This window comes from Bison bison, unplaced genomic scaffold (genome assembly GCF_000754665.1).
Source record: "Bison bison bison isolate TAMUID 2011002044 unplaced genomic scaffold, Bison_UMD1.0 scf7180017862158, whole genome shotgun sequence".
Classification (NCBI taxonomy): Eukaryota; Metazoa; Chordata; class Mammalia; order Artiodactyla; family Bovidae; genus Bison; species Bison bison.
Genome location: NW_011492730.1, coordinates 1,567,372 through 1,580,067, shown reverse-complemented (window position 1 = coordinate 1,580,067; position 12,696 = coordinate 1,567,372). Strand labels below are relative to the sequence as shown.

General features: G+C 35.0%; 1 protein-coding gene across 1 annotated transcript in view; it reads left to right on the top strand.

The window, feature by feature from the left end:
* SMCHD1 (structural maintenance of chromosomes flexible hinge domain containing 1) overlaps positions 1–12,696 on the top strand; it is a gene marked incomplete at its 5' end in the record, with an annotated part of 126,878 nt that overhangs the window by 51,726 nt on the left and 62,456 nt on the right. Inside the window, 5 exons of the mRNA XM_010832731.1 lie at positions 2,076–2,153; positions 2,233–2,352; positions 7,265–7,409; positions 9,933–10,029; positions 11,454–11,526. Of these exons, the coding sequence (XP_010831033.1) occupies positions 2,076–2,153; positions 2,233–2,352; positions 7,265–7,409; positions 9,933–10,029; positions 11,454–11,526 (513 nt within the window). The remainder of the gene's footprint in view (positions 1–2,075; positions 2,154–2,232; positions 2,353–7,264; positions 7,410–9,932; positions 10,030–11,453; positions 11,527–12,696) is intronic.

Sequence of the window (12,696 nt, the reverse complement as noted above, 5' to 3'; positions counted from 1 at the left end):
AGAAAACAAAGATCATGGCATCCAGTCCCATTACTTCATGGCAAATAGATGGAGAAACAGTGGAAACAGTGGCAGACTTTATTTTGGGGGGCTTCAAAATCACTGCAGTTGGTGGTTGCAGGCATGAAATTAAAAGACGCTTACTCCTTGGAAGGAAAGTTATGACCAACCTAGATAGCATATTCAAAAGCAGAGATATTACTTTGCCAACAAAGGTCCGCCTAGTTAAGGCTATGGTTTTTCCAGTAGTCATGTATGGGTGTGAGAGTTGGACTGTGAAGAAAGCTGAGTACCGAAGAACTGATGCTTTTGAACTGTGGTATTGAAGAAGACTCTTGAGAGTGCCTTGAGCTGCAAGGAGATCCAGCCAATCCATCCTAAAGGAAATCAGTCCTGAATATTCATTGGAAGGACTGATGCTGAAGCTGAAACTCCAATATTTTCGCCACCTGATGTGAAGAGCTGACTCATTTGAAAAGACTCTGATGCTGGGAAAGATTGAAGGCAGGAGGAGAAAGGGACGACAGAGGATGAGATAGTTGGATGGTATCACCGACTCGATGGATATGAGTTTGAGTAAACTCCAGAGTTGGTGATGGACAGGGAGGCCTGGCATGCTGCAGTCCGTGGGGTCGCAAAGAATCAGACACAACTCAGTGACTGAACTGATTGACTGTCATTATTCTTTAAAAGAAATAATGCTATTGCACACTCAATAGACTGTAGTATAGTATAAACATAGCTTATATGCACTGGGAAGGGAAAACATTTATGTAGCTTCCTTTATTGTGATCCTTGTTTTGTTGTGATCTGAAGCCAAGCCTACCATATCTCTAAGGTCTGCCTGGTATATGTTTCTATATAAAATAATTAAAAGGTTTATTTTTTCTGGTAAAATATATAACAAATTTACTGTCTCAGTCATTTTTAAATCTATACTTTATTGTACTGTATAGTGTTGCACATACTTGTCTGTTTCTTTGTAATGTCATTTAACTTATTCTGCTGTTTGTTCTATTCCCTGAAGACTAGAAATTACCCCAAAACCTTGAATTGATTTAGGTTCACTATTTTCCCCCTCCTAAAGCAAGAATCAATACTTTGTAGTGAATTTGTGTTTTTAGGTATTATATAAGAGGCATTTGATAGCTATAGTTAATTGTCCCACTTTTAGTGCTACTGGGATGGATTATTGAATTCACTTGGCTGATATGACTATAAAGTTCTCCTTTCATCCATGTTGTAAGAGTTTCATCCATTAGTGATTTTTGCTTTGTTATTTGGTATGCATGATACAGTGGGTTTTCCCACTGATTCTTTCATTTCTTCCTAATTTATTGTCCTATTATCTCAATTTATTATCCTTTTTGGTTTATTAATTAGTAAGAAATTTCCTGTATCAGTTATGGTCATTGATTTATTTTGAAACAACTTTTATAGGAAAGGCAGTGTAAAGGCTTAATTAAAATTACTGATAATAAGACTATTAGATTAATTTTTACTTCTTTGCAGTGTTATTTGTCTTTAAAGTTTTTATATATTCTAAAGTTGAATCACTTGAAATAATTTTTTTAATGTGGTCATATCACCTACCTACAATTTGCTTTTGCTTATGAATTGTTTTAATTCCATTTTGTTAATTATTAAAGTCATTTACATGATTCTAAAGACAAAAATAAATAGCAAAGAATATTTCAGAAAAGTGCTATCATCCGTTTCCTTTCTCCTTCATCAGACCTCTTAATAGGCACTAGGTCTTAGAGATTATGTAAACAATTCTGTTTTATTCTTGGAGAAAACTGTCAAAGAAATGATTTTTAATATAAAAAAATTATCTCTATATTCTTTATACCAGTTAAGCTTATTTACAGATACATTTTTAAGAATTAAAGGAATTTTATTGTCTGAATGAGTAGTTTCATTATGCTATTGACTTGCATAGGATAATTTTAGGTCTTTTGAAGTTTAAAAGCTATTTTTAAAAATGTACAACAGATATTTGATGCCACTGTGACATTTCATTTTCATGTTCTAAATTTTCTTTCTCAAAGTATAAATTTTTTTCTTTTATTAAGCTTCAAGTGGAAATAAGGAAATAATTTCACATATTAGTCAACATGGAGGAAAATGGCCTTACTGGTTTAAAAAAATGGGTGAGTTGTTATTCTGAATATTAAAAATTATATCAGTATTGTGTTTACTTGAATTTTAATTTCTTCTTAATTTGTCCAGAAAATATTCACAAGTTGGGGAATTATACATTGAAATTGCAAGTTGTCCTGAATGAAAGTAATGCAGACACTTATGCAGGAAGGCCACTACCATCTAAAGCAATTAAATTTTCTGTTAAAGGTAAGCAAAACACCAATATGTAACTCTGTATGCTAAAGGTGGCATTTTAAATCAAGAGGAAAATAGAAAATTTGATAAAAGATGTTTGACCAATTGTATAACCATTTTGGTTTTAGAAATGACTTTTTAACTCTGCTTGATAATCATGCTCCTTATACATCATTGTTTTCTAGCTTCCTTTGTTACTGGTAGACTTTAAAGTTATTTTGATTCCTGACTTTTGTATGTTAAAAACCCACTCCCAATCCAACTATCCCCATTCTGTCTCTCCCACAATCCTCAGATGTTTGAATAATTCAGAGTTTGGGTCCCCATCTCTGACATTTTAAGTTCTAGGGGTTCTTCTGAGTCTCTTTGATTTTGGGTCTTTTTTTCCTTCTATAGCATCTAGTGTTCAGACGTTGGACCTGTCAATTGGTATACTGTGTTTTCTACTTTCCATCGCTTAATTCTATTTTTCTACTTTATAAGAGACTTCCTTAGCATGATGTTTGATGTTTTCTATTGATTTTTTTCTTTCTGCTATTATTTTTCACTTTCTAGAGTATTTTATTCTCCAATATTTATTTATTTATTAGAATAAAATATTTTATTCTAAAAAGGTTATTTCCTTTTCAAAGCATTTTCTTCTGACTTTGTGGATTAATATTTTTATTAATTCTCTGAGGCTATTAATAATGGTATTTTTTTTCTTTGATGTTTTTAAACTTGATTCATAGCCTGTTTCTTCAATGTTGTTTTTTTTTTCCATCCGCACTGGGTCTTTCCTATTAGATGATCTCTTACATTATTAGTGCACATGTTTAAGAATAGGACATTTGAGAGTGTTTATTTCATTTGGGGAGATTATAATAAGCGAATTTTAGGTTTTTTTCCTCTGGCTGTTCAGATTCTCCAGAGTGGAGTGTAAACACCTAGGGGCCAGAATTTGGGGAGCCAAGCTGGAAAAGATTGTTATATATTTCACATTCAGTATTAATCTTTCACTTGATTTACATGTTTTCAGTAAATTGGCGCTTTCAGTAGTGCTATGTCCAGTGTTCAGTAGTAGGTCCCTCCTTGGACCTACTCTAAGCTTTCCCAGAGGAGAAACCTTCCAAATGTTGTTGAAAATTAAGGAGGTAGTTGACTGGCTCTGTGTATCGAGGGGTGGGGATCTGAGGAACTGATTCTGACAGACTTGAGCTAGTCTTTCTCTTTTATTCCAGTTTCACTCCTACTTGATAGAGCCATGCTTGAGATTTTTGAATGTTATATACTGCAAATTAAATTGGCTCTCTGCTAGTTTTGTTGATGATTGAGGATTTGATTTTTTGAGTCTTACTGTTAGGTCCATAGTGCTTCCCCAGTAGCTTAGATGGTAAAGCATCTGCCTGCAATGCAAGAGATCCAGGTTCAATCCTTTGGTTGGGAAAACCCCCTGGAGAAGGATATAGCAACCCACTCCAGTATTCTTGCCTGGAGAATTATACTTGTTCATATGCTCACTAGCTTTCAAATTCTGTTACTGTTGTCTTTTTTCTTGTTCTTTCTTTTTGAAGGTTTCAGTTCAGTTCAGTCGCTCATTAGTGTCTCTTTGTGACCCCGTGAATCGCAGCACGCCAGGCCTCCCTGTCCATCACCAACTCCCAGAATTCACCCAAACCCATGTCCATCCAGTCAGTGATGCCATCCAGCCATCTCATCCTCTGTCGTCCCCTTCTCCTCCTGCCCCCAATCCCTCCCAGCATCAGAGTCTTTTTCCAATGAGTCAACTCTTTGCATGAGATGGCCAAAGTATTGGAGTTTCAGCTTTAGCATCAGTCCTTCCAATGAACACCCAGGACTGATCTCCTTTAGCATGGACTGGTTGGATCTCCTTGCAGTCCAAGGGACTCTCAAGAGTCTTCTCCAACACCACAGTTCAAAAGCATCGATTCTTCGGTGCTCAGCTTTCTTCACAGTCCAGCTCTCACATCCATACATGACCACAGGAAAAACCATAGCCTTGACTAGACGGACCTTTGTTGGCAAAGTAATGTCTCTGCTTTTGAATATGCTATCTAGGTGGTCATAACTTTCTTTCCAAGGAGTAAGCATCTTTTAATTTCATGGCTGCAATCACCATCTGCAGTGATTTTGGAGCCCCCCGAAATAAAGTCTGACACTGTTTCCCCATCTGTTTCCCATGAAGTGATGTGACCATATGCCATGATCTTTGTTTTCTGAATGTTGAGCTTTAAGCCAGCTTTTTCACTCTCCTCTTTCATTTTCATCAAGAGGCTTTTTTTTCCTCTTCACTTTCTGCCATAAGGGTAGTGTCATCTCCATATCTGAGGTTATTGATATTTTTCCTGGCAATCTTGATTCCAGCTTGTGCTTCTTCCAGCCCAGTGTTTCTCTTGATGTACTCTGCATAGAAGTTAAATAAGCAGGGTGACAACATAAGCCTTGACGTACTCCTTTTCCTATTTGGAACCAGTCTGTTCCATGTCCAGTTCTAACTGTTGCTTCCTGACCTGCATATAGGTTTCTCAAGAGGCAGGTCAGATGGTCTGGTATTACCATCTCTTCTCAGAATTTTTCACAGTTTCTTGTGATCTGCAGTCAAAGGCTTTGGCATAGTCAGTAAAGCAGAAATAGATGTTTTTCTGGAACTCTCTTGCTTTTTTGATGATCCAGCGGATGTTGGCAATTTGATCTGTGGTTCCTCTGCCTTTTCTAAAACCAGCTTGAACATCTGGAAGTTCACAGTTCACGTATTGCTGAAGCCTGGCTTGGAGAATTTTGAGTGTTACTTTACTACTAGCATGTGAGATGAGTGCAATTGTGCAGTAGTTTGAGCATTCTTTGGCATTGCCTTTTTGGGATTGGAATGAAAACTGACCTTTTCCAGTCCTGTGGCCACTACTGAGTTTTCCAAATTTGCTGACATATTGAGTGCAGCACTTTCACAGCATCATCTTTCAGGATTTGGAATAGCTCCACTGGAATTCCATCACCTCCACTAGCTTTGTTCGTAGTGATGCTTTCTAAGGCCCACTTGACTTCACATTCCAGGATGTCTGGCTCTAGGTGAGTGATCACACCATCATGATTATCTGGGTCATGAAGATCTTTTTTGTACAGTTCTTCTGTGTATTCTTGCCACCTCTTCTTAATATCTTCTGCTTCTGTTAGGTCCATACCATTTCTGTCCTTTATCAAGCCCATCTTTGCATGAAATGTTCCCTTGGTAGCTCTGATTTTCTTGAAGAGATCCCTAGTCTTTCCCGTTCTGTTGTTTTCTTCTCTTTCTTTGCATTGATCACTGAGGAAGGCTTTCTTATCTCTCCTTGCTATTCTTTGAAACTCTGCATTCAGATGCTTATATCTTTCCTTTTCTCCTTTGCTTTTCGCTTCTCTTCTTTTCACAGCTATTTGTAAGGCCTCCCCAGACAGCCATTTTGCTTTTTTGCATTTCTTTTCCATGGGGATGGTCTTGATCCCTGTCCCCTGTACAGTGTCACAAACCTCCATCCATAGTTCATCAGGCACTCTATCTATCAGATCTAGTCCCTTAAATGTATTTCTCACTTTACTGTATAATCGTAAGGAATTTGATTTAGGTCATACCTGAATGGTCTAGTGGTTTTCCCTACTTTCAAGTCTGAATTTGGCAATAAAGAAGAGTTCATGATCTGAGCCACAGTCAGCTCCCGGTCTTGTTTTGAAGATTTAGGCCTCTTTAAAAAAAAGCTCTGTGGTGTCATATTATTATGGGGTTTTGGAGAGCTGATTTTTAAGTGCCTGGGAGTATTTTGCCTTCTCTAATCATAAAGCCACTTTGGGGAGTGTTCCTTTTTTGTTCATACAGATCTACCATGTTCTTTAAATAACAACTGTGGAACTTTCCACAGTAGGGACTTGCTGTAGTTTTAGCAGTTTTCTTTGGTGAACATTTCATGTATTTCCAATTTTGCGACTGTTACACATCACGTTTCTATATGAGGGGGTGGGGAAATTATGTTTTGTGTACACGTGCTAGAATTTCTCTAGAGTGGATCCCAAGAAGTAGAATTGCCAAACTGAAATTATCAATATGTGCTTTAACATTTTATATATATTTTTTGTCAGTTTACCCTTCTAAAAGATTATGTACCCTCACCAACAGACTGAGGGTTCCTATTTCCCTATGCTCACTGCTGGCCAAGCTATATTACAGTATTTATTTAGCTTAGTCGGTAGTTAAGTTATTTAATTATTAGGTTGTGTATCTCTTTAGGCTTTATTGGACATTGTCATTCTGTGAAAGTCTATGCCCATTTTAATAGTGTAAAACTAGTTCTTAAGTGTGAGTTTTATCTGAATCACCTGTAGGTTTTATTAAACTGTAGACCAGTGGGCCTCATTCCTAGGGTATCTGACACAGGATAAGGTGAATCTTGGAATTTGCATTTCTAATAATTTCACAGGGGATGACTTGAAACTATTAGACTATAGACTGCATTTTAACAATAGCTGTTTATAGGAAGTTTTAATGTATTTAGGATTTAAATCCTTTATGGCATACATTGCAAATACTTTCTCATATGGAGCTTCTCTTTTGACTTTGTATCTATTAAAATATTTTAATCTTTGTCACATATATCCTTGAATAGCTATTGAATATTGTGTTTTGCCTTACTTTTTCCTTTGATAAAATTGTAAACATTTCTTTATTATATTTGAATAATTTCATAGTTTAAAAACACATTTATCTCTGTTTCTAGGCTTATTTATATATATAACAATCTGTAATTTTCGCAGGTATATTGTAGATAGAATTTATGTAAATTTTGCTTATTTAAAATGCCATCTTTATCGTAGTTTAATCTTCCATATGTAAATAGATGTTTTTACCTTCAATGAATCTCTGACTGATGAATTTTCTTTTCGTGTTTTTTTTTTCAAGAGGGTAAACCAGAGAAATTTTCGTTCGGTCTTTTGGATCCTCCTTTTCGTGTTGGAGTCCCATTCAATATCCCTGTGGAGTTTCAGGATGAATTTGGTCATACTAGTCAACTGTCTACTGATATTCAGCCAATTTTTGAAGCAAGGTAATCTGAATGTTCATATTTGCTGAGTATTCACTGCATTTAGCTTAAATTATTTGTGTTAACTTCAGATTTATTTAAAATGTTTGATATTTTATGATATCTGGGGGATTTAGTTAGTCCCAAGCTATACTCTGCAGCTGTAGTGTCATATATGAATTATCTCAGTAAAGTTTGTTTGGACTGAATTTTTGCTGTTACAGTTACTTGGTTGAGACTAATAGGTCTGTCTTACTCCTTTTTTTTTTTTTTGCAAGTACGATATGACGTCTCTTGGCAGTTCTATGCACTATACAATGTTTTTATTTTGTTGTTTGCTTAGAAATTATGGGCATTTAAACTTAGCGGTTACCTACTGGTAGGCTTTTAACCTGCTAGTAGAATTATTTTTAGTTTGTTTTTAAAACTATAACAATAAAAATTATGCTTTCCATGGAAATTTGGTTCTTCCTTGGAATTTGCCTTTACTTAGTAACCCTGTAGAATGAAATGATTGGCTAATATCAAGAAATAGCAATGAAAAGTCCAGTTATATAATTGAGGATGTTCATCGTTTTCCATTACCTGTTTCTAAGGTGCCTAGGGAGAAATTCTTTTTCTCACATTTTTGCCAAATTTGTCTTTGGGGCCCACTTTTTAATGTATGCTTTCTTTTGCTATTGATGTGTACTTTTTCCCCCTTTTGGTGTAATTGTTTGCTCTTTTAATCGTTTGAGTATGTATTGTATTCCAGGCATTTGCTAGCTGGAGACATAAAAATGAATAAGAATATAGGATTTGCCTCTAGAAGCTCACAGACTAGTGAGATATAGCTTAGTGTCCAGATTTGTACCATGGTTTAAGTTCCTGAAAAACAAATCAGTTATAAAAAATATTGCAAATGAATTTTTCTAAATATTCTCTTAAGTTGCTAAATATGGTTCTTGTGCAAAAAGTGATTCTTTTGCAAAAAGTGATCTTTACATATTGCATTCATTTGAATATTAAACCATAATGGAAGAGTTGAATACTTAAACATCTATGTTTAAAAATAGCCTGCCAGTCTCCTCCATTCATGGGATTTTCCAGGCAAGAGTACTGGAGTGGGTTGCCATTTCCTTCTCCAAGGGATCTTCCCCACCCAGGGATTGAACCCTGGTCTCCCACATTGCAGGCAGACTCTTTACCATCTGAGCCACAAGGGAAGCCTGTTTAAAAATAAAGAACACTAAAAATGTAATCCATCTAGTCACAAATGGGAAATATTTGTGTGTTAGTTGACCCCTGTTTTTAATTATATCTTCCATCTTATCCTTGATAAGATATTCTTACAGAGTCTCTATCACACATACATATTGGTAATTAAGATTTGGGACTTAAAAAGTCTTGGTGGCCTGGCTGTGTGTATTTATCTTCATTATAGTAAGATCTTTGTCTAGTAGGTTTTTTTTTTTTCCCAGTGTTAACTAAATTAAAATAAAAATAATTCACACATACAGCCTAAAGAATCAAATAGAGTTGATAAGGCTTATTAAAAAAAAGAAAAAAGAGTAGTTCTTTTGCCCTCTCCACCTCACCAACAATCCACTTCTCAAAACCACTTTCAGCTTTCTACTTGAATTTTTTGGTACCTGCTGCCATATATGTTAGTAACTTTTATGTTACTACTTCCTGATTCTTCAGTTTTAAGCTTTATCTCTTGACTTACGGCTAAGGAAGATGAGGACACACTCTCTTGTTGCCATTTATATTACAAATAAGCCTCCTTCCTGTTCCTACATTTTTTAGTAAAGTTATACTCTGGCTTGATCAGTATTTAGTGCTTGCTCTATTAAAATTATGTAAGTGCTAATTACTTTATTGCACAGCTGTTATACTTTTTTTTATTTTGCCAAGTAGCTTTCTGCCAGTTATCTGGTCTCTTTTCAAGATGCTTTGTACATAGATAACTTGTCAGTTTCATATTCTTTAGACATCTTCCTTGGAACTTTGTGATGGTGGTCTGTATAGATCAGCTCTTAAGCTTGTTACGTTTGTCCTTCTGTGGTCTTCTTTCCTATTCATCCTGGGAATTTCCTCTGTCCTTTGTGTTGGGAAAATATATAAGAATAAAACCTACTGTGAGCCTAGAAAACTTCTTCACAAAGGTAGAAGAGAAAGGGAACAATTTTATGATTGAATAAACAGTAAACCAGACTGTGATCCTCATCACAAACTGATAAAGAGTTTGTAAAAACTGAAGGAAATCTTAACTCTGTTACATGGTAAAGTGAATATAACCTATCACATTCATGTTTTCAAGAAAAATTGCCAAGTGTCTTGATGACTGGGTGTAGAGTTTGCAGTTTGGGATCAGTTAATTGGAGTTAGGGCTGTGTGCTTTCACTGTTGAGGACCGATGTTCAGTCCCTGGTCAGGGAACTAAGATCCTGCAAGTCGTGTGGTGCAGGCCCACCTCCACCCCACCCCCCAAAAAAGAAAAAAGAACATTTGCAGCTTATTTGTAGATAATGGAGGAAATGTTAAAAAATAATTTATTTTTTCCAGTGGTTTAACTTTACATTATGACGAAATAACCAAAGGACCAAATTGTGTCATTCGAGGTGTTACAGCTAAGGGCCCTGTAAACTCTTGTCAAGGCAAGGTAAGCATTGTACGTACATGTTATAATGCATGTTTATTTCTTACATGGTAAAAATAAAATTGGACATTTAAAATTGAATAACCTAGTTTGGTGGCAAGATGACAGTAGTGTCAGGTTCTTAGGAATTAATCAGCATCATGTCACCTGACATACCATTACCACTTTCATCTCTGAGGAAGACCAGCACATTTGCTACTGTTCTTTTTTAAATGGTTATGAGCTAAATATGGCAACCCGCTCCAGTGTTCTTGCCTGGAGAATCCCAGGGACGGGGGAGCCTGGTGGGCTGCCGTCTATGGGGTTGCACAGAGTCGGACACGATTGAAGTGACTTAGCAGCAGCAGAGCTAAATATTTTCAGCTGTCTTTATTTTCATTCATAGTCAAAGCCATTTTCAACAGCTATCTAGTACTATGTTGCTTCTTCTCTTGCTCTTTTTCTATTTTTCAATATTTTTCTTAGAATAGGAACAAAAATATAAGAAACTTGTTTCTTTGTAAACATATTGAGTTTGGTATTTGGATAAAGGAAGAGGGAGGAATAAAGTTAGGGATGGTAAAGGCAAACTGCAGTAAGATAATTTTTCAGTTAAGAGTATAAAGTAGCTAACAGATTGCTATGACTAATGTGAACACTGTAACTAATAACTTAAGTGATATGTTACTTTTTCCCCATTATATCATTACCTTCGATACATATTTTAAAAATTTCCCCTGCCAAAATAATGTTTAAAATAGCGCATGTGAGTTTACTGCATTAAAGCAAAGAGCAAGTTCTGTCCATCCTCCTGAATTAAGCTGTTTCTGGAACAAGAACTTGAAATTCATGGAAATTTTGACTTTAGTAAATGTACTTAAAAAGATTTCTAGGTTTTAAAAACCTTTTTATTTTGAAATAATTATTTTTACAGAAGAGTTGCAGAGATGGTATAGAGAGTTCACATGTATTTCACCCAGCTTCCTCTGTTAAACATCTTATATAAACATTGTATATTTATCCAGTATTATCATTGATATAATACTTTAACAAAACTGTGGACTTTAACATTTCACCAGTTTCTCCACTATATTTTTCTATTCTGGAATCTAGAACATGACATTATATTTAGATATGTGTAGATTTGGGGTTTTTTCCATTTTACTACTTTCCAGATTTTTTAAATGCCCATACTAATTGTAGTAATTATTCAGAGGGTATGCCTTTTGAATTTGAAGATAGTATTGTCTGTAAAGAAGCAATATGAGCCAGTTTTTTTCACCTGCGTTTCTTTCATACATACATATGATAATTTTAGTCAATATAAATTTGCTGAGTGACTTTCTATAATGGTATGAAAATGAAAAGCAAAAAATAAATCAGAATTGAGGTGGTAAATTACTTGAGTATTTAGGATTTGAATTTAATTAAAATAATTTTTTTAACAGAATTTTAATCTGAAGGTTATTCTGCCGGGTTTAAAAGAAGACTCACAGATTTTAAAAATTAGATTACTTCCAGGTAATATTACTTTAAGAAATATTCCTAATACTTACCTTTTAAATGATATTCTTATGTTAAAGTATAATGACACTTATAAAGGTGAAGTGTTTTTTGGTTTGGTTATGGTATAAGTCTTGAAAATACGTTTGAATGTCATGCATAACACTAACAAATAATCAATTAAAAAACAGGGTAACATTTAGGAAGACTTGAGTTAAGTTCTAAAAATAATCTGAAAGAATAATGTGAATATTGAAAACACATTGTGAAACTATTCTTAAGGGTGTACAACTAGGATTATATTAGAACTGGATCTGTCCTTTTTCTGATATAGCTAAATATTTCATATTTTAAGAAGAAAAGTTTTTTATGCTTTTATGTTGTTGAGTAATGATTTATCAACCTAAAAAGTGATTTTAATGAAATTTTTAATGAAAAAGAAACATATTAACTATTTCCTTTCACAGATTGTTGTAGTTTGAGCTTGCTCTCAAGCATGAATTGATAAAGAAGTAAAGATTGGCCCATTGGTAGAAGTACAAAAATAAATTGTTTCATATTAATACTTATGATGCTTTTATTTTGAAAGGTTAGCTAAAATGTATGGATTATTCAAGTCTCAGGGGAAGTTCTTATTAACCAGATAGTGCTGACAAATTTTTTTAGAAGTTGAGAGTGATGGTTGTGAGGTGGAACGTGGGACTGTGTAGTCAGAGTAGTCACTGACTCAAGTCTGCCCCTTGTAGCCATGTGACCTGGACAGGATACTTACTCTGTCTGCATCCCAACTTCCTCAGGCATAAAATGGGAATGATAGTAATAGTACCTTCTTGGTCAAGGTCATTGTAAGGATTCTGAGAAAAGAGTTGGCATGTGGTTAAAACACAAATATTAACTGATATAACTTGTTCTTTGTAAGCTTGTGTTCCCAGTATTTAGTATAAATTGTATTTTAAAATATCAGTGTTTATAGGGCACACTAGGTCATGCTGCTATTGAAGTGTAAAACCTCTTTTATTAGTTTAGAGGAAAATTATGGTGCAGCTTGCTTAGGATATCAAAGGGTTGTGGGTGGTCTAACGAGTAAATTATCTGGTTATGTCATTACATGAACTGATCCTTTGAGCAAAATTACGTAATAGAGGTATGTAGTGTGCCTGAGAAATCAGTCATTGTGTAAAAGATAGA